The 22,781-nt window shown below is 40.1% G+C and overlaps 1 protein-coding gene across 3 annotated transcripts in view; it reads left to right on the forward strand.

Moving 5' to 3' along the window:
- The window catches only part of GRIPAP1 (GRIP1 associated protein 1), a 76,878-nt gene that overhangs the window by 15,851 nt on the left and 38,246 nt on the right, over positions 1 to 22,781 (forward strand). For 2 of the 3 annotated variants that reach the window (XM_070938079.1, XM_070938081.1), the window contains exons 12-19: positions 579 to 656; positions 11,852 to 11,944; positions 14,430 to 14,564; positions 16,425 to 16,520; positions 18,257 to 18,469; positions 18,833 to 18,946; positions 19,272 to 19,349; positions 22,131 to 22,226. In XM_070938079.1, the coding sequence (XP_070794180.1) occupies positions 579 to 656; positions 11,852 to 11,944; positions 14,430 to 14,564; positions 16,425 to 16,520; positions 18,257 to 18,469; positions 18,833 to 18,946; positions 19,272 to 19,349; positions 22,131 to 22,226 (903 nt within the window). The remainder of the gene's footprint in view (positions 1 to 578; positions 657 to 11,851; positions 11,945 to 14,429; positions 14,565 to 16,424; positions 16,521 to 18,256; positions 18,470 to 18,832; positions 18,947 to 19,271; positions 19,350 to 22,130; positions 22,227 to 22,781) is intronic. The other variant, XM_070938080.1, reaches the window with a different exon arrangement.

Here is a 22,781-nt window from a genome sequence, read left to right on the forward strand (position 1 = left end):
ACAGTGTCTAAAGCAGGGTTTCTGAACCTCAGCAATGTTAAGATGTGTGGCCTTCAACTCCCAGTATTCCCCAGCCAGGGGGACCACACCTCTTAAGGTTGCTGAGATTGAGAAACACTGGTATAAAGCATGACTGTCTTGTTGGGGGCCACAGTTTTCCCCAGTGAAGCTTGAGAAATATGATGGAGCCAGGGTTGTTTGCTTGTTTATAAATCATACGTATAAGTTGTCCCACTCACCAGATAAATTTCTATTATCTCATGGAACGATCATTCCTGAAATTTCTTGGAGGAAATGCCACAGACTTGTTAAAGTGGATAAAGCATAAATATGGCTAAAAATAATGGGCCATTTGTTTCCTGCTCTAGAAAATAGGATTCTCCCCTCTGTTTTCCCTAAGAAAGGAAGGAATCTATGCTTTTTATCTTTTTAATGGTTCTGAGGTTTATTGATTCCACCTGATAATTTTATGGGCATGGTTGTCTCCATCCAGGGTGTGATCCTAGTGGAACTTAATGCAACAGTGAAATCTTCCCTTTATGTTATTTCTCTGGTAAAATGTGTTCCTTCTTCCTCAGGGCTTCTTGGAATTAAAGGACCAATTGCAGAGTGGTCAAAAAGAACATGAATTGGCTCTTCAGACTCTGCAGGACCAGGTGAGTAACCCTTCTACTTATCTGCCCCCCCCCTTTGTTAAGAATCTCTGATCTGCCTCAAACTATAATTTTGGCGAGATGTTTACTGTCTGATATTGTAGGCCTTTGTGGAGGATTGAATCTCTGTTTCTGCTTTGGGGGGTTGGGCTTATAGCTCCCATCAGTCTCAAGCGGTACTGGGTTGCTGGAACTAATGGCATATGAAAGGCATATGGATATACACTTATGCCTGTTCTTGAAATAAGATGATAAGTGTATTGCATTAGAAGTAACAGATACCCAGGGTGCTCCCTGAATGGATTCTAGTTTTGGCCACAGAACTATATGATTTCAAAGTTTATTATAAGGTGATTCAGATATGCCACCAAAGAAGCAGAATTATATGGCTTGTATTAATTGTGTTATTTGAATACATTTGGCATTAGGAGTTCTAGACAATGTGAAATTCTGATTTTGCTTTTGTAGGCATGGACAAAGATTTATGTTTCTAATGATAAAATGTTCTCAAGTCATAAAAGCTGGTGATGTGTGACCTTTTGAAGTAAAAAAAATATCTGTGTTTGTTAATATGTTTTGTAGTTTTCTCCTATGCTACTGTGACAAAGGTCAGGCCAAAGTCTTGGAGATGGTTGAACCAAACTTCCCTAATTGTTAATCATCCCTGACCATTGGCCAAGTGATTAAGTCTAATAGGAATCCCAAAGCATTTAGAATGAATCATCTTAGTGAAGCCTGAAATATATAAAAAAGGAGGTCTTTGACCAGCTCTGGCAGATACACTGGTTGGATCAGGAGGTAATAAAGACAGTGCCTTTTCTCTCAGCTAGACTTCTGTCATTTACTTTACATAGGGCTGCCCTGGAAAGTGATTCCAAAGTGCCTTCTTGCTGTCTAGTGCTAGCCAGTTCAGCAGGATAACTCCTATTTGAGTTACCCCTGGTTGCTGTTGGCTTCTGGCCGAATTCAGAGCGTTGATGATCACATATAAGTTCTGTATACCTGAACTCTTGCTACTTCTGGGCTCCTTTCTTCCAGGTAGAATCTGTGTGAAGCAGACAGCTTCACGTGCTCACCCCACAGGAGATTGGGGGAGGGCGGGGGCAGGGATTGCTTGCTGCCATTCAAAATCACCATAGTGATTTCATGTTATGTTATGTTCATATTATGTACTATCTTATGGCTGTTTTTAGACCGTGCACTCTAAGGCATGTGGTGATAAGTCACATATAAGGATGTGGGTAATAAATAAATAAAGCAAGCCATATGGCTGACTGGCAAATGGGTTGGCTAGTTGCAATATTGATACAACCTGCCCCTATTTGTTCATGGAGTTACTTCAGTAGAGATTCATCTGTTTTTTTTGGCACTGTGATCTTACTTTCCATAAACTAATTTGCCTGTTATTCTTTCCATTTAATTTAGTAAGTTGCACATTGGCATTCTGTTCCTATTCTTGCCATACTCTTATGTGTGGGTGTGTGAATTATGTTGATCCAGTATGATTTTATGTCTGTCTGTCTGTCTGTCTGTCTGTCTGTCTGTCCTAGGTATATTTTTGAATGCAGAGCATGCAATGTCTCCTTGGTACTTTATAAAAGAAATTTTGATTTGCTGATGGGGATGGGGTTATCTTTCTCTAGATACTTCCTTGTCAGTAAATCCAACTGAACCTAATAAAACCTATTGAATAGTTAAATATGAAATTACACTGTAATGTTTCTCTATGTATGGAAGTCAACAGCTAAAAAAAAAAAATAGAAACCTGGGACTTAAAATATGAACACTATTAATGGCAGTTGTTGAAGTAATACTCCAAAAGAATTAAAAACAAATAATGGAAAGTTGCTGTAAAACTACTCCCTCCCCATCTCAAGGAGGCTGTTGTATCACTGCCCTGTGACTACATCTTTATTCTCAGTGGGGAGACAGATACTGTATCCAATTGGTTTATATCATTTAATTGCCCCATATTGAAAATGATGCAATTTCAGACAAGGCCATGTATTGCTTTATTGAACTCATCTTAGCTATCCTTTCTTCATTTGAATGATGCCTTGTGTTCCGTCATAAGCATATATAAATGTAAAATTGTGCTAATGTGCTAAAACGTCAGAAGATTGTAGAAGGCAGTTATCTGCTATGAACCTGAATTCACGTATTGTCCCCCCAACACAAAGATTGTTCCCCTGCATTGTGTTTCTAGGATGCTCCCTGTAAGAGAATCAGAACTGAAGGGTCTTTGTGGATGATTGTCTTGTATGTGTATTGGTTGAATATAAATTGTATGGGTAGTTACAGTTGTACATTGTGATATTGTCTGAGTTCATACATGGCAATGAGATTATAATCAACCAGCATCTATTTTATCTATTGCAATGTCATTGGGAGTGGCTGTTCTTTATTTTGTTTAACATTGAATATGTTATCGTGGATACTTTACTATGATATTTCAGTTACATTGTTTACCATAGAAATTTTAATCATTGTTCTTATGTAAACTGATGTGAGAATGGACATCATAATGGACATCTGATGGCTAGATTCAGCAGCATACAAATCTGATAAATCCCTTATTGCAGAATCAGTAGCAGAGCTGAGCAGCGAACCATCCTACAGACTGCAAAAGATGGGAAAAATCTATAACGCTGCTAAGTATTTAAGAAGCAAAGTGAAACTAGTGTAGCAGTTAATGAGAATTATTATCTGAACAGATCCCAGCTCCCTAGAATTTAAACCAAAGCATTGACCTATATGTTGGTTCTGCTTGCTGTATATATATTCTGTCAGCACGAGAAGATTCCAGTATAAAGAGTTGAGAGAGCGGAGAAGCCAGATTTATTGTACCGAGTTGAAGTGTAACAATATACTTGTATAATAATCTCTAATTTTTGGCCATGGTTGTAGTGATGGGAGAATAGTCCAAATAATCTGGAGAGCACTGCTAGTACCTTCCCTTTTAATAAAATGATATGCTGCACATGGGAATAATTTCCATTCGCTGATCTTAATTCCGTTATAGCGCAAGCTTCTCCATTCATAATCTCTCTCTTTTTTTTCCTACGTGGGGTCGTTCTTGATGGCTCTGAATGAAAAGGGGAAGTAATTTCAGGTTTTGAGGTTATGCTGATAGGGGAAGAAGTGGTTTTTTTTTTAATCTCAAAGGATTTTCTCCACTCTCTATGGCAAATAAAAACAAAATCAATCTGATTGGCTTAAATCTTTTGAAAAAGTCGGCATTGGGAAAACGCCACTGCATCAATCAGGCTTTGCTCAAATAGAAGGATGGAAAGAGATAGGAGAGAGAGATGTATGCAAAACCATCTATGTATTTTTAAAGGAATTTTGATGTGCATTCTCTCTCGTATGTTCGCTTTGTCAGTATTAACTTCATATATCAAATTCACATTGTAAGTCTCTCTAGAGAGTAATTCAAGAGGTTTTCTCTGTAGACTTGGGGACCGTGCTATTTTGCGAATGTTGTATCAGAATCTTCATTTCTTCTACACAACTTGCTATCTTAGGTTTAATTTCATCCAAGGAGCAGATGATGTAAAACTTTGAATTTCCTATGTAAAACTATATGTATTGGATAAGCTCTTTCTTTTTGAAAATAGACAGTTCAGAACACTTATTTCACTCAGATGCTATTTAGTATGAAATAATCTTAATATTTCTTTGTTTTCCTTTCCATTTTGCTATTCAGTTTCTCTTTCTTGAGAAATGTTACTATGTTCTCTTTTTCTTCTTCCTCTCCCCAACACTTCTTGAGCAATGCTTCAGGCTAATACCTTACTATAAAAGTGACTCACCCAGCCCCAATTGATTTTTGATTTACAATATTTGATCAACAAAGACCTAAGTTGCAACTTTTTGTTGCTGAAGGGTAATTCACTCTGGTGAATTGACCATGTCGCTCGGAGGGATTTTCACCTGTCAAGAGTTCATCAGTTTTATTTTAATCATGAGATACGGACGTTCCTAAGAGCGTTACTGTTATTACCTGCTTTTGTAACTAGAAATAGGACTGCAAAGTTCAACTAAAATCTCAAAAAATGAATTTTTTAAATCTTTCTGGTGGTTCACATGTATTTGGACGATCAGTTGGTGACTTTTGTTCAGAACTATCCATTTTTTCCCTTCTGTCTTTTCAGCAGTGCCAAAGCTAGAAAATAGAGCAAAATACATCCTTAGCATCCTCATTTGAAGCCAGCTCTTATTTTGATATATGTTTGGATATACTCTAAATATTTTCTTTCCCATCACAATATATACTGTAACTGAATTGCCTTGAATTTCAGATAATTCATCCAAGTCCATAGTACTGAAGCCCACTTTCTCATCTTAAAGCAGGGATGGGGGAATATTTGAGGTTTTGAGAATTGTACCTTTTCCTCAGAGTCCAATAGGAAATTGGTGATGTCATGATGCAACCAACATAGGTGAGGCTAATTTTATTTCAGGGATGTTAAGAATGCAGTTGTGGTTGTAAGTTGAGGACTACCAGTACAGACAGTGGTTTTCCGCAGGTTTCAACCCCGAGCAACAGTGGGATTAGCCATCTTGCTTACAATTGCAGCAGAAACTTTTAAAGGATGCCACGTTTGCGAACCTCATTTTCTAATCACTTTTGGAAATTGATCATTAATTATTTTTAAGCTATTGGAGGTCTTTGGAATAACAAGTTTGAAATTGCCAGATGAGTCTGCCCTTTAATCCTGAACTGAGAAGAAGGAAGACTTACCTACTATTGAAGAATGGACATTAAAGGTAGTGAATTTAGCAGAGATGGCAAAAATTTCGGCATACTTGAAGGACCATTCAAATGAAAAAGTTTCAAATAGCTTATGAATGAAACCAACATTTTCTTTTTGACTTATGTTTTGTTAGTTGAAAGGGGAGTTAAAGAGCAAGAGGGAGTATGGAGCCTACAGAAAGTTAGCATATTTTAGTTTATGTTTGTTATGTTTGTTAAATGTTATACCCTGTATTTGCTCTGGGAAGTCCGGGGTGGGGGGAGGGGGGTTGGAGGGAGAGGGGGGATGAGGGATGGGGGGTGGGTGGAGGAGGGAAGGGGGGGAGGAGGGATGGGAAAAATTGTTGTAATACTTGATAAAACTTTTTAATAAAAAAAGAAAAGAAAAAAAATAACAAAATAAAAAAATCCTGAACTGAAGATAATTTAATCATAATGTTAAGAATTAAAGAATCTTTGCTGTTTCTTTATTATATTTCTACTTTTCTTTTTTCTTTTCTTTTTTCCTTGCACTCTATTTTATTCTCTTTTCTTTCTATGAGTTCAGATTGTATTAGATTTTACTGTTCTAATAAACATTCTTAATAAAAATTACATATCTATGTGTGTATGTAGGAGGGAGATGACCCCCAGCCCGCCCCCAATATACCACCAAAATTCAGTGTGCTGGTGGGGTGAAAGGTTGGCTCCTGATTTCAAGTATAATCCAAGTTCTACTTGAAAGCCATATTCTTTGATTCCCTTTTAAAGATTCACATGTTGCCTAAGTCTATGCTGTTTCTCTGGGCACAGTTACACATAACTTGATCCTCACAATGAGTTGCTATGGGAAACCTTGTAAGATGTTGCCAGTGATACTTTATTGAGGCCTTACATCTTCTTTGCCATGTGCTTTGGTACGCAAATGGGATTTCATAGAGTGGCTGTGGCTTCTTCCAATTTGGTATTTTTTTTTAAATTTAATTTATATGCCGCCCTTCTCCGGAGACTCAGGGCAGCTTACAATTCGTTAAGCAATAGCCTTCATACTTTTGTATATTTTTATACAAAGTCAGCTTATTGCCCCCACAATCTGGGTCCTCATTTTACCTACCTTAGAAAGGATGGAAGGCTGAATCAATCTTGAGCCTGGTGAGATTTGAACTTGCAGTAATTGCAGGCAGCTGATGTTAATAACTGTTAATAACAGTGCTTTAGTCTGCCGCGCCACCAGGCTCTTATTGGATTGTAGTTTATTGTAAAATTTATTTTATCACTTTGTTTATTCTTTCCCTGAGCCATTTCATCTTGGACGATATAAAGACCCAATTTTTGTGTTTTATGCCATTGTGATGGAAGTGCTGTTCTACTTCAATGAAGTAAGCAGTATTCCATTTTAAACTATTATTTTTTTAAGTAAACTCTTTTCTGGAAAAAAAAATACATAGCAGCCATGAATTGGATATTTCATCTATCGTTATTCTATCAGAAAATAACTCTTCAGGCTATAGCACCATTAACGTTTCCAGTTTGATTATTCAAAGTTCCCTTAATTTTAAAGCAAAATTATCTCGTGGATCTCTTTGGGAATCTCTATTGAAGTCAATAATAATAATAATAATAATAATAATAATAATAATAATAATAATAATAATAATAATAATAATAATAATAATAATAATAATAATTTATTAAACCTGTATGGGATGGTTGTCTCTCAATTCCAGATTGGTTCCTCAGTGTCCTTCTTCATGCCTTGTAGAACACTAGCAATTTTATCTGGAATGTGTTTTGAATATGATGCTCTTGTGACCTTTGTAGATCTAGCTAGTATTGCTTACTTCTTCCTCAACATTGTAAAAGGATAACTTGTAGATCTATACCAGTTATCCATTTAGATCTAGGCATTACTAAAACTCTCATGCCAATAACCTTCAATTGCGCGAAACAATGCAACATAGGATAACAGTAATGCTAATGGGCGAACTTACAAAACAGGCTAATTTACAAAATGCATCCAAAATCTGGGATCCATGACTCCCATGGATTTGAAATTTGGCAAATTTTATTAAACATTAATACAAAATGTCATAAAACATTTCCTGTGCTGACGTTTAACTATGCTATACAGTTTAACATGGGCTATTTTCAAGGCCGATACATCTCTTCAATGTATCCCAGCTTTTCCAGTGAAGGCTGGATATTGGCAGTTCTGTCACTGTTGGAAGCATTGAGGAATCCGGTAAGAATGGCCCCATGGATGACGGGCTATCTAGTATGATCATAAAAGTTCTAGTATTTGAACACTGCATTACCATCTTTGTGTTGTGGCCCCGCCCTCTGAGCCTGTCCCATCGGAGGAAGAAAGCTCCGAGCATGAGGAAGAGGAGTCAGCCAGGCCTCCCTCTCCAGGCCCCTCCCCTCTGGCATTGTTTCAAGTGCCGGCTGAGGGAGAGGAAACAGCTGATTCGAGTCAAAGTGATAATGAAACATCATTCCTGGACGCACGCCTCCGAAGGCGTGATAAACGTTTGCAGCAGCTTGGGAGGCGTGCTAGGGATTAGAACTGAGTCACTGGACCACACCCCAGAGACTATATAATAGAGGGTAGTGGTCAAAGGATCCTTGTGACGAACAAAGCAAAACCTTGGAGTCACTAAAGCCTCGTCCGGAACTGCTGGGAGGAATATTATTTCTGTTTGGACTTTCTTGAACGTTCGTATCTTATCTGTCTGTTTGTGAAAATAAAGACCCTTGGCAGACGGTGTGTCTATCGCTGCCAAGTCGGAGATAAGACCTGGGTGCGTTCCAAAGTGTTTCCTTAACCCTCGACTGGCTGTGTGGGTGTGTGGGTGGGTACGGGGACAGATCACTTTGGATGATAATATACTATGGGTCAAAGGCATATCATTGGTCTTCAAAGCTGCGGTCCATTCTGAAAATGCAGTCCGTCTTGAGTGGTTGAAGCTATTTGTGCAATTATACTTTTATCCATATTTTCATATTGTTTGTCAAAATGGCAGATAGAGGCTGAGATAAGCTGTCTGCTATAGTGTTGTAATTTCCTGGAAGATATTCACATTGGAACATAAAGTGGATTAATTTGTGAATCTGTTGTCCTATGCTCATGTGAGTGTCTATGGAGATTCTCAGTCATCCAGGTCATAGTTGTCCCAAAGGTACTGTTTCAAGAGGCAACTGGGCTTTCTTATTTTTATTTGAAGACGTTTCGCTTCTCATCCAAGAAGCTTCTTCAGCTCTGACTGAATGGAGGGGAATGGAAGGATTTATACTCCTTACAGACAGCTGGTCATTTGCTTTCTTGCTGAGGCCACCTGGCCTCAGGGTCAGTTGAGTAGTGCAATGGGTGTGGAGCTCTCTTGGAACTGTTGAAAGGACTGTGTTATAGACTGGAGATAGATGATGTTGCATCCCTCCCCCTCTGTTGAGAGAGGGCTGTTCAATTTTGACATAGATGGCCTCTTTGACTCCTCTTTCAAACCAGCAGTCCTCTCTGTCCAAAATGTGGACTTTGGTGTCTTCAAATAAAAAGAGTCCTGGTAGCGCAGCAGACTAAAGCACTGTTATTAACATAAGCTGCCTGCAATTACTGTAAGTTCAAATCTCACCAGGCTCAAGGTTGACTCAGCCTTCCATCCTTTCTAAGGTAGATAAAATGAGGAGCCAGATTGTGGGGGCAATAAGCTGACTTTGTATAAAATATACAAAAGCATGAAGGCTATTGCTTAACGCATTGTAAGCCGTCCTGAGTCTCCGGAGAAGGGCGGCATATAAATCAAATCTAAATAAATAAATAAAAAAATCCAGTTGCCTCTTGAAAAAGCACTTTTGGGACATGCTTATGTGAGGTTAAATCCATCTTTACCAGTTATTCTTTATTGATAACATAATTATTTTGTAAATTGTAAATAAAGCTATAAATAAGAATTTCTGACTTACTTAGTTCAGGATCATAATCATATACATTACCAAGAATTTTATTCTTTCTGAATCCTTCTTTTTCCACCTCTTTCTTTTGCACCTTTGTTCTTCATATTTGGTTCCATTTCTAGTACTTTCTCACTGGTTCAAACTTCTAATTCAAAAACATATTCCTACAGTAGTATACACCTCTGGCCAAGATGGACTGTCAGTCCCAATTCAGTGCATTCATATTAGTTTAATTTTCCAAATATACACAGTAATGAAAATAGGATTATTGGTGAAAAAATGGATGTATCGTTAGATAGAGAACTTCATTGTTTTCAGAAATATCACAGATTTTTAGGAAAAGGAACAGAAAAGATAATCAGGATGGTATAATTAAAAAGCAGAGCTATAATGTCTCATACCACACTGATTGAGCTTCCTATAACTACTCCTATGCTCGTCCTTATCACCTTGTGTATCAGGATCAGAGATTAGAGTTGTATCCTTGTTTTAATTGTTGTATGCTATCTTGTAATGATTTATTCAAAAAAGTGAGGGAAAAATATATACAGTGAATCTGTTCATTAGACTACCTAATTACCACATTTTTGTAGGAAACGAGGCTGTTTCTTAAATTTTCAGTTTTTGCTTTTGTTATTGTGCGTTAATTTCTAAAATCCCTAAAGGATTTCTTTTCCTAAAAGTTGAGTTTCACATCTTGTCTGTTTTAGCTTACATTTAGGGTGCATTCTAAACTTTATTTTTTAGTCAAGAGATGAGCTTGACATTTTGAAAAGCCTATGCAACACTTCAGCAAATCCCAGGCTGATTCTTTTGGCGTATGGACCTCAGTCATTGGTATCATCATGGGAGTCACTGATCCCGGGCTTTCTCTAACCACTAGAAATCTCCATTTTTGGAATTTTTCAGCATACGCTTCTTGAATACTTTTCCAACCCATATTTCACAATGTTAAAGTATTTTACTCTTTTTAATAAACAAAAGCTGTGTTTATTGTATACCATTGCTTATACAGGCTATGACCATCCTGGTTGTGAAACTCAAAGCATTAGACAACTGTTAAATGTTGTCATGAGCATCTTGTGGGATTGATTTCCCAGCCCTGAATTAAGACTTCTGTAAGATAGATTTTGATTCATACCAGAAGCCAATTTAACTAACTGAATAAGAAAAGCCAAATAGGTTTGACTGGCTACCCTATCAGATTAGCATCTGGAACTGTCCCAGTTTGCCAAGTGGCACAGCAAGTGCTAAACAGTGTTTGGGGCACTAGGGACAAAACTTAGGGTAGTGATCTAAAGTGGGCTGGTTCCTATTACACCTATGGATGTGACTAGTTTCCACACCCCACTCCACTCTGGTTCTTGAATTGGATTTGGGGATTTTTTTCAAGTCTGTTAAAACTCTGTCAGCATATTTAGCTTCTTTGATTACACTTTGTTTACTTCATAATGGTGGAACACACTGGTTCTTAGCAAGTGTGGTCCAAAAAAGATGTGGGTGTGTGGAATACCTGAAGGAATAAAAATGTGCAGAAAATATATAGAAAAAGGTCATGCCGGAGGAATGTAATGTGTTCTTAAAATGACATTGTGTGTCAAAAGACAGAGCTCCTAACATTATCTGCCTGTCAGTCACAGCCCTTGGTTCTACTTTGTTCTTGGCTTGAGCACAACTACACACTCTTGACTACCCTTTATACTTTGTAGGTCTGACCAAGCCTGACTAAGAGCCCCTTATTTAATTGTATAATACTTTAATATTCAGGGCCACTGCAATTTAATATTGCTTTAGAAATTATAGACAATGAGGATCAATTTGTGGGTGGAAGGGCCTAACCCAGGCCCTGAATATCTGAATTTATCTGAATACTATCTGGAAATCTTTTTTCTTCAAATGTAGTAATTTATAGCTGAAATGGTTGTACACATTGCTTCAATCATAATGTACAATAAGTTGTTGGCTAAATAAGGGGGTGTTCCCCCACCTTATTTGTTTGAAGGGGAGTGTCTTTACCCAGGAGACCTGTCCTGATATGTCATAGCTCTTAGTATTAGGAACTTAACACTGAAATTACTCTCTTCCTTTCTATTTAATTGTCCCGTTTCTTCTCTTAGATTCCTGTCCTCCCATGGGCCTTTCGCGCCTCTTAATTTGCTTTCCTTGTTTTAACCTTCTTCTTTTCTCAAACAGGTTTGGCGGTTATGTTGAGTCTCTAATAACTGTGTCTCGTCCTTGTAATTGTAAATGAAATGTGGTTCATTCGGTTAATTGCTTTATTTTCATTGCAATTGACGTGTCGCTTTTTAAAAATTGGTTTCCGAGCTTGCTTTCTCTAAAAACAAAATAAAAACCAATCGCAACCCTTGCCCAAGACTGCTAATTCCATGTTTTGCTCTATTTTTAATCCTTATTTTCTCCTCCCCTCCTGCTTTTGCTCCCCCACCCCTCTGCCTCTCATTCTTTCCTTCCTTCCTTTCCGTTGCCCATTCTGTCCTTCGTGGGCCCTCAGGTTGCGTGCCAAAGTGCGGAGAGCCAGGAACAGGTTGAGACCATTCTGTCTGAAAACGATGCTCTGAGAACCAACCTTGCAGCCTTAGAACAGGTACCAGGTTCTGCCTTCTGAGCCAAATGGTCAGGGGGGCGTAGAAGGTGGTGATGAGGGTGATGAAATTGAAGGCTGTGACTATTCATTTTTACAAGGGGGGTATGTATATTATATTTACAGCATAAGGGAGGCTAAATGACCAGCAACAGTGTGAAGAATTCCTGTTTTATTTACTGCATTTATATTTCTCCCTTCATCCAGTATACTGTGTCTGTATGTGTGTGTGTGTGAGTGAGATGTGCACCCATTTTCAACATTTCCTATTGAATAAGATAGGGTAAGAATAGATAGGTTGCAAATCATCTTCTAAACTTCATGGATAACTGGGAATTTGAATGTTAGCATCTCCAAGCCTGGTCTGGTATTTTAACTGCTATATCATACTGACTCTGGTTCAAGGAACTTATTCAGCTCACTTCATCAGTGCACAACCACAGAGTGCTTCTCTTTAGCAACGATGAGCAGCTATTTAAGCCCAGGGACATCCATCTTTTTTGAGTGGCTAAGAGTTGCATATATTCAGTTATATATTCAAATTTTAAAATTGGTTTTAAATAGTTTGGGGTTTTAATTTGTCTGGGCCAAAACTATTTAATTTGATTTTAATTCCACTTTTAAATTTTGTATGTATGTGTTTTATTGTTTGGCTGTGCACCGCCCTGAGTCCTTCGGGAGTAGGGCGGTATAGAAATCAAATCAAATCAAATCAATCAATCAATCAATCAATCAATCAATAAAAAGTGGCAGTAACACAACCCAGGACTGTGTCATAGAAAGATTTGGGACCCAGATTTCTTTTTTCTAGGCTATGGAAGAGTTGTTGTTTTTTTTTAAAAAAAACAAACAAACAAACAAACTTGGTTAAGCCTATATGAAGCCTACAATTTTTACTTGTTTCATGCCTTTAAACAACAGGAATTCCTCATGGCTTGTCCAAAATAAGAAGCATCTAAGTGTTTGAGGGGAATGCTCTGTTAAAGTGAGTTGTGTTGTCCTGCTGTGAAGTGGCCTGTGTCACCTTAGGAGAAAGTGACTGAGATTGCATTGTAGTTCTCTCTCTTTCTCTCTCTGCGTTGTGCGCGTCTATCCTTGGGGATTAGGAGCTATGATTAAAAGGAAGATGAAAATATCACAGATGCTAGATTTGTCATTCACGACAGGACAAGATTCCTTTTTCCTATCTTAAGACATGGATAGATTGTGCCAACAATCACATCTGCTGTATGAAAACCTGCCATTATTGGCACATTACCTTAGACCTGACACTTCTTCCAGCAATTTGAGCTTTCCCAAACGCTATAGGTGTAAGGCATGCTAGTTGTAAATTATGGGAATTATACTCCTGCCACATCTGGAAGGCTGTAGGTTGGAGAAGGCTGGTTTAAGAGAATGTGGAGGAAAGGTTGTTAGAATATTGTGTGATGCCATTGGAGAAATGAAAGTGACCTGTATTTAAGCACCTTTTGGATAATAATTACATTTTTTAAAAAAATGGGAATCAAACCCTTGGAATCTATAATATTGTAAGAACTACACTATATTTCATGCTTAAAAGTACTACAAATCCCTTTAAGAATTCTTTCTTTTCAGTAGGCCAAAAGCTCATTTCTGATTAGCCAAGTTTTAGTTTTTAAAGGCAAGTTATACATGATAACATAATTATAAAATCTATAATTTACCTTTTTAAAATGAAACCTGGTTAGTCATAAATCACTACGTATTTCTGATTAGTTAGATAATTCTATGCAAACCGATAAAAATGTGCTGGTGCTAAGAATTCTTATTCAAGTACAAGTTAGCATAATTTATATAAATTCCATAGTTCCACATTCTGGAATGTAGACTAAGTAAAAGAAAAAGAAAAAAAGTGAAAAAGTCAGGCTAATTTCCACTTCAAAAATATTTAAAAATTCATCTATATCAAAAAGACTTTTCTGTGGGTTTTCATAGAGATTAAACTAATGAGGCTTGATACAGAGGTAACAATCCTATCCAAGTTTAGGAGACTAGGAGTCAATGGCAAAACCATGCAGTTTTCCCAGTTTCTCATTTCATTTGATTGTTCTCTTGTTAAGAAATGTGTGTGCACCCATTATAATTAATCATAATAATTCCTATTGTCAGTGGAATTTGAAGCAGGTTTGTAAATTTCAATTAACCATGAAGTCAGATGATTGTGTGCAGTGGGTAACATCAGAGCAGCATCCTTCATTTTGACACGTACAGTGAATTAAAAATATTCTTGTGAAACTAAAAAAAATAATAAAGAAAATACATGAGAGCTCAGTGGCGTGTGGAAATGTGCTTGGGTGCTTGGGAGGGGGGGAAATCTATGGTTTGTAGTTCTTTTTTAAGGAAAAAGAAAACCCACAGCGTTGCCAGGGGTGCTCTTTGGAGGGTAGGTCATAGGGCCATGTGATTTTCTGAAAGGACTGTTAACTGTTTCCTTCCTCTCTTGTCCTGCTGCATTCTTGCCCTGTAGATTCAGACATCTAAGACTCAAGAAATGAACCTGATGCGAGAACAGGTGGCAGCCTTGGGAGATGAGCTGCAGCAGCGTCAGAATGAGAAGGAGGCATTGGCTGCCCAGCGGGATGACCTCAACACACAATTGCAGGTGGGCCAAGGCATTAGATCCATACAGGCCCTGTGATAGCCCAAGCATCATGCTGCTGCTTACAAGGCTCATACTGCTGCTTACAAGACCCAGCCAGCGATTTGTATATTCTGTATTTCCTTCCACTATCGCCCTTGAGTTATGTAAAATGTCCCATTTTGAACCTTTATAGTGCAGGGAGAAAGAAGGAGCAAGCAGTTAAATATTTATGGCACGAGAGGACTGTTTTGCTACCTCTCGTGCTCTTTTGCCAGCGATCTCAATCCCTACTCACGGTCACTCATGCTCTAGTCACCTCCCATCTTAACTATTGCAATGCGGCCTACATGGGGCTGTCCCTAAAAAGCATCCGGAAGCTCCAACTGGTGCAAAATGCAGTGACCTACATGGTTTTGTGCAGACCTCGGTGTGCATATGTATCATCTCTCCTGCAGGAACTGCATTGGTTTCCAATTTGCTTCCAGGTGCAATTCAAGGTGCTGGTTGTCACCTTTAAAGTCCTTCATGGCTTGGGACCAGGTTATCTGAGGGATTGTCTCTTGCCGGTCACATCTACACAATCCACTAGAGCAGGGAGGCAAGGAATGTTGCAAGTCCAATCCCCTAAGGAAATACATCTGGCGGGACCCAGAAGAAGGGCCTTCTCTGTGATGGCTTCCTCTCTCTGGAACATCATCCTCCCAGAGATTAGACTGACCCTACTCTAACACTCTTTTGGAAGGCCCTGTAGACGTGGTTCTGCCAGAAGGCCTGGGGAACCCAGAGCAGGATGGAGCCCCTTAAATGGCTAGTATGAAGGTGTGTTGTGAGTGAGGGGTTATTACTTTATTATTTTTCTTTTTTTTCTTTTTATTTCTTTTATATGGTATTTTGATATCCTTGTAAGCTGCCTTGAGTCACCATGTGCAAGTAGGTGACAATATAAAATTTCTAAATAAATAAATAAATTTCATTTTTTACACTCGCCTTCTGCTGGTTTGATCCCTTTACTGATCTCTTTCTCCTACTCTTGTTGGCCTTCCCAACTGCTACCCGAGTTCCGGCCCTCATTTTGGTGTGTTAGCAAAGTTCTTCCCAATATCCCACATACTTTCGTTTCAAATGATTGGTATTTTAACCCTGAATCTTACTTTTAAATTTGTCAGTGTGAAAGGAGGCTAGGTAATTCACCCAACAAATTCCCAAGCTGAAAAAGTTTTCACTCTTACTTTCAAGAGCTTAGCCTAGGTGTAGAATTGAAGTGGGATGCTCAAAATGCTTTATGTAGCTAGTTACTATAATCCTTTTGATGGTCCAATAATATGGAATCGGGCCAGGGCTGTTTTGTGATTGATCTTCTTTGTTTATTGGTGTCATTGTCTTCGGTCAGAGGCAGCGGACGGCCTCTGACAAAACCAGGGGTGGGCCCGGTTGCTGGGTGGGCGTGGCCATGGTGGGCGTGGTCTAATCAGCCTCCTGTACCATGGCAGGGGAGGTGGTTTTGCCCTTCTCGGATTCTGGAGGCTTTCCTCGAGCCTCTGGGAGGATGAAAATGGCCTCCCCAGGCTCCAGAGGCCCTAACCCTCCCGAACTTCCGGTAGGGCCTTTTTTTGCCCTCCCTGAGCCTCTGCATATGCCCTGCACAAAACCGCATCCAAAACAGGCTGTGTAGGGACTCCTGGGAGGGGCGGGGCAGGGTAGGCAGGGCCAGCCAGGAATGGGATTTGGGGGTTCTCCGAATTGCACAAAATCTCAGCTAGAGGTTCTCCTGAACCTCTGCGAAACCCCAGCAGCCCACTCCTGGACAAAACGGTGGTGCCAATAAACAAAAGGGTTGTCTTAGAAGACAAGATTTTTCATTATCTTCACCTTTTATTGTAGGAGTCACTCCGGGGCAGTACTCGTCTTATGGAGCAAGTTCAAGAACTCAGGCAGGAAAAGGAGAGATTATTACAAGAGCTTGATGAAGTACGGAAGGTAAGCTAGAGTGGAGGTATACATTGTGGCTCATTCAGGCAACTTCAGTCATGGCTTGACGCTTGTATATGAGCAGACGAATGCCAGACCATGGCCTGCTTCTTTCTCCCTTTCTACGTTGAGGTTTCTAAAGTGATTCCATTTGTCTTCAAAGCATACTACTATTTGGCAAAAATCCCTTAAATCAAGATGTCAAGTAAGGGTTTATGAGTTTCTACTCTGAACGAACTATGATTCAGTATTAAGTTTATGAAATTTGGAGCAAAATAGAATAGAAGAAAGGATAAGGAGGAATGGGATAAGTGCATGGGAGGAAGAATAGTAGCTAAGGGAACATTGAAAGATGTGAAAATGGTATCTGCTGGCTAAGGAAGCCGTTCCATTTTTACTAGATTTCCTGACTGTCTCCAGAAAGAGCCCATAGACTTTTTAAATTTCTCAGTGCAACTCTGAAGACCAGAAATTAGTGCTTAGTCTTTTTAAAGAAGCCAAGGATTTTGGTCTCAAAATGCAAACTTTCTAAATAGGCAAACTTTATTTATGCTTCTCAAGATAAACAGCACATCCCTTACCAACCTTTAACTAAAATCTTGGGCACATTATATGCCTTCACCCTGCCTTTGTGAGGTTGGTCTATATCAATGATGGCTAACCTTTTTGCTGTTGTGTGCCAAAAGCGGGGGGAGTGCGGGGGGTCACGCACGCATGTGCCCACGTCTATAATTCAATGCACCCAGCCCCCCATGCGCGACCTCCCTACGCTTTTGGCATGCGATGGCCCGGTGGGCCCAGTAGGCCCGTTTTTTTTGCCCTCCCCAGGCTCCAGAGGCTTTTCTGGAGCATGGGGTGGGCGAAAACGGCCTTCTCCACCCCCCAGAGGCCCTCCAGAGGCCAGAAACAGCCCGTTTCCCGACTTCTGGTGGGCCCAGAAGGCCCAAAAATCAGATGGCCGATGCGCACATGGGCACTAGAGCTGAGCCAGGGCAACATTCGCGTGCCCACAGATATGGCTCCATGTGCCACCTGTGGCATGCGTGCCATAGGTTCGCCATTACGGGTCTATATAAACCAAATTAAAATATGGGGTCCTTGGTACTCCTGGTTATTTTCTTGTAGATATTTCACTACTTAAGTAACATCATCAGTGCTAGAAGGAAGTGGGTTTTGCACCTCACAGTTCAACCCTGAGCTACAAATATTCTCTTTTATTGAAACTAAAGCACAGGTAGTCCTCAACGTACGACCACAATTGAGCCCAAAATTCATGTTGCTAAGTGAGACATTTATTACGTGATTCTGGCCCCCGTTTTATGATCTTTCTTATCCCTGTTGTTAAATGAATCGCTGTGGTTGTTAAGTTAGTAACATGGTTGTTAAGGGAATCTGATTTCCCTATTGACTTTGCTCGTCACAGGGTTGCAAAAGGGGATCATGTGACCCTGGGACACTGCAACAACCATAAATATGAGTCAGGTGCCAAGCATCGGAATTTTGATCACATGACCACGGGGATGCTGCAATGGTCTTAAGAGTGAAAAACAGTCACTTTTTTCAACCTCGTTGTAACTAGGCTGAACTAAATGAACTGTTGTAAGTTGAGGACTAGCTGTATACCTAGTTTTATACTCAGGGGCAGAGAGGGATGATGAATTTTTTTATCTGAATCCTTATTGCCAGGGCTTCCCTGTTGTATTGGAAGTGGGATATAGGGCTGAGCTGTGCCTTCTGCTTTCCAGACAGCAGAGAAACGCAAGGCCATGCTAGATGAGATGGCCATTGAGACCCAGCAAGAAAAGGGACGCCACAAGGAAGAGCTCGGTAACCTCCGTCTGCAGCATGAGAAAGAGATGCTGGCTGTGAGGGCACGCTATGAGCGGGAGCTGCGGGAGCTGCATGAGCACAAGAAACGGCAAGAGGACGAGCTGCGTGGTCAGCTCAAGGAGGAGAAGGTACCAGGGCCACATTCAAGGTTTAAGGATCAGAAATTTGGTCTTTCTTCCTGCCTTTCTCAGTAAAGTTGAGCATTTCAAGACACATCCTCTAAGGGAGGAAGAACTCCCTAACTTTATGAGAAGCAAGCTGCTGCCTAGGTTACGTCTGTTAAGATGCACAATATATTGGGGCCAAGAAATGAAATCACTGCTAAGGCTTTGCTAGGAAGGATCACCAAGGGAGTTTTGGCTGTCACACTAAAATAGTGAAACTTTGTTATGTTTTTTTTCCCCCTTCTGGGACAAAGGACATTCTAGGTGTCTTTAATTTCTTCTCCTTTTGGGATTGTCTGCCATCTTTTCCTTCCTCTTCTTCATTAGGCTCGTAGTCAAGAACTGGAATCCATGCAACAAACTGTGGAAGAGCTACGCCTCCAGATCCAATCCATGGATGGCACCAAGGGCTGGTTTGAACGGCGGCTTAAAGAGGCTGAGGTACTGATTTGGAAGAGAAACGTAGTACCATGTTTCCCTGAAAATAAGACCCTGTCTTATATTTTTTGAACCCTGAAATAAGCGCTTGGCCTTATTGCCATGCGCTCAAAAGCCCGATTGGGCTTATTATCAGGGAATGTCTTATTTTGGGGAAAACAGGGTAGCAATTCCTTTCCAGCTGCAGAAATCCAGTTTTTGTGTACCTATTGATTCAATTTTACATCTCAATATTGGGATATAAATTAGAAGTGGCATTCTGTGGATGGGCGACTCAGGTTCCCTTCTAGCCTTTTATTGAGCCTCTGATTTTCTTCGTCTTCCCCAGGAGTCGATAGAGAAGCACCAGCAGGAACACATGGAAGCCCTGAGAATCTGTAAAGAGCAGCATGCAGCTGATTTACAGGTATTGGGGGCTGCGAATTGCCTATTCCTCCCCAGGCATGAGAAATGACAGAAATTTATTTCCTTTAAAACCACACCTAAAATACTGCATCTAGTTTTGGTCACCACACTATAAAAAAATGTTGAGATTCTAGAAAGAGTGCAGAGAAGAGCCACCAAGATGATTAGGGGACTGGAAGCTAAAACATATGATGAATGGTTGTTGCAGGAACTGGGCATGGCTAGTCTAGTGAAGAGAAGGACCAGGGGAGACATGACAGCAGTGTTCCAATATTTGAGGGGCTGCCCAGAGAGGAGGGGGTCAAGCTATTTTCCAAAGCACCTGTGGGTAGGAAAAGGAATAATGGATGGAAACTGAACAAGGAGAGAATCAACCTGGAAATAAGGAGACTTTTTCTGACACTGAGAGCAATCAACCAATGGAACAGCTTGCCTTCAGAAGTTGTGGGAGCTTCATCACTGGAAGCTTTCAATAAGAGACTGGACTGCCATCTGTCAAAAATGGTGTAGGGTCTCTGGCTGGGGGTTGGACTAGAAGACCTACAAGGTCCCTTCCAACTCTATTAATCTGTTAAATTTCCTTGTTTTAAATCTGTTAAGTTTCCTTCCATGCTGTCTGACATAACACTACCAAATTCTCCGTTAAGGGGTTTTGTCTGCTTCTGCCATCTAGGTGTGACTTATTGCAGCCAATCGGTTGATATGAGGTGGGTGTGAAGAGCAACCTGCTTTCATCAATAGTGGATTGGCTGCTAGGTCTAATGGATTTCTGGTCCCCTCTGAACATGGATAGTGTAGGACATGGCTGGGGGATCTGCAGCCCTCAGTGTTAGTGATCTTCAGTTCCCAGCAATCTCAGCCAATGAGACTGATGTGAGGGATTCTGGGAATTGTAATTCACAAAATCCGGAGGGCCACAGGTTCTCCACACGTAACAATTCTAAAAATTATGCCATGGAGCTTTTCTGAAATGTTCAAGAACCACCTCTTTCATTAAGATGAATGAGTGACTTTTTCTGAAATCTTTTTACACTAGTTTTTATCAAATTGGATTCTTGACTGAGCTTACAACTACAGTCAGAAAAATCAAAATTAAAACAGCATATTAAAAAAATGGAAATGGTACATAATATGGCTTGAGTTTTTAAATAAAAATTTTTTTGCTTGCAGATTCAGATAGACTTTTGGGGGGGAGAAATTCCATGACTGGATTGCTGTAGGGAGAAATGTTATCCTTGTCCTTTGATATCAATCTTTCCTTTGATTAAACAGTCACTGAGAGGAAGGCTGGAAAGTGACAAACTGCTCAAGACTTTCACAGTAAACACAAGTGAAAAACACTTTGTCATTGAAACCCTTTTAAAATAGTCAGGATGTGAGCATTTAGCTGTTAATTGTACCTTATATTTCAACCTGGCTGAGGTTGGACCACTGTGGGACTAGGCCTGAGCAAATGTCAGAAGGGTGAGGAAATGTCCATATTTAAAGTAAGATTTGTACTGGAAAATCTTTGGTAGATGCCCTGATCATCCATGGAAAGGCAAGTATCATCTAGGAAAAAAAGCCTCCAGAGTTGCTGCTCCCTGCTGTCTTCTCTTGTTCAAGCTTTTCAAATCAATAAAACAGCAACAGTAACTATGTAAATGCAGTTTTTCCAACTAGTCTTGTCTTCGCCTTTCTCTTTAATTAAAAAGAGACATTCCTGAGGCAACTGGTAACAAACGCTCAAGTGCTTTTGAACTAATACTGCTGAGGAGGAATTTTAATCTACTTTTTATTGGTGTTTGATTTGTATGTTCTACAGGGGAATGGGTAGGTAGGTAGGTTTATATCAGTCTTCCTCAGGCATGTTTAGTACTACAGTCCCCAGGATTCCCAGCCAGCACATAGCCTTTGAGAAAGGCAGCGAATCACCTATAATTTACCTTTGTAAACTGCTTAGAGAGGGCTGTAAGTCCCTTAGATATAAGTCTAAGTGTTATTGTTAAGTGTTATTATAATTTAAAGGGGACTTTGGAGTTACCTTAAACTTGAGTGTTGCATTTGTGTAATTTATGGTGCTGATTCTCTTATCTACCAGTACCAGCCTCATATTATTAGACTTTTGGCTCCAGAAAGAGATGTGCTACTTGACAAATTGAAATCTGTTTAGCTACTGTGAGTTTCCCCGCTATGATCCCTGCACTTCTCCACATGTTTATGGTGGCAAGGGGTGGAGATGGGAAGATAACCAGGACTGTTTTAATAAAAATCATACCATACTAACCAAACATCCATCAGAGTTCCTTAAAGAATCCCTGAAACTTCTTTGAATTATAAATGCAGGCCTAAAAATATAGCTTGAAATGCCATGTTCAGCAGTTCTAACAGTTTTTGCCATGGAACTGAATGGGGTATTTGCAGCTAATGTGCAGAGCAGCGGATCAGAGTTCTTGGAAAGGATAATTATTGAGATGAGTGGCTATAGAAATTGAATGAATGAATGAATGAACAAACAAGCAATATGTCAACCAGCCTTTCTCCTTCTTTACGCTTTTCCAGTTTTCTCCATTGCTGCCACTTGGGCTCCTTTCACATGTTAGCTGCTTTTTCCCCCCCTGCAGTGATGAAGAGTAGCTACACAGTAGATTTTAGCCATGCAGTTTGTGCTTTTCCCCTGAAAATGTCCTTTCTCAGCCGCTGGCATTTTCCATGTAAGAGGAGTAATAGGGGAATCTTATTCTGCTTTTTAACTAATCTCACTCCTGTCTCTCCTGCTCCAACTGGGTTGTTTCCTCTGCAGCTAAAAGACCAAGAAGTGGAGGCAACTAAGGAAAAACTGAGAGAGATTGAAAAAGCCAGGAATGAGCACATGGACACAGTCAACCGGCTGAAGCAGGTGTGTATGCCCTAAGCCTGCCAGCTTCCTCCAGGAACCTGTGCTTGGCAGGACGCACTTCCTTCGACCATCTGTTCTCTCTCTTTCTGCCAGGACTTGCCCACCTGCTGAATTATGTCTCCTCCTCCAGTGTGGTTGCAGTACACTGGCATGGATAGACAGATGGTGCTGCTGTCCCTCTCCAATTCATGTGTTCAAACTAAGGTTTTTGCAGTAGTTCCTGGAGTGATAAGAACACAGGCTTCCAAGCAATGCCGCTCCTGGTTTGGCTAGAAGGAAACTGATCCCCGCTATATCTGAGTGTAGAACAGCTCATCATATTCAAGAGAATGATTGAATCATAGAATGTAAGGATTAGAAGAAATCTTGGAGATCATCTAACCAACCCTCCGCCTAATGTGGGAATTCACTATTGCAGCCGTGTGCACAATCAGGAAAAACTATTCAGGAATTCCCTTATCCCAGTTTAGACAACAGGATTGCTGTCAGCCCTTCAAGGTAGGCCAGGTTAGGAAACAGGCACCACAAGAAACACTAGAACTCTCTTTATTATTA

The sequence above is a fragment of the Pituophis catenifer genome, unplaced genomic scaffold (genome assembly GCF_029215685.1).
Source record: "Pituophis catenifer annectens isolate HBS135680 unplaced genomic scaffold, rPitCat1.0.hap2 SCAF_2, whole genome shotgun sequence".
Lineage (NCBI taxonomy): Eukaryota > Metazoa > Chordata > Lepidosauria > Squamata > Colubridae > Pituophis > Pituophis catenifer.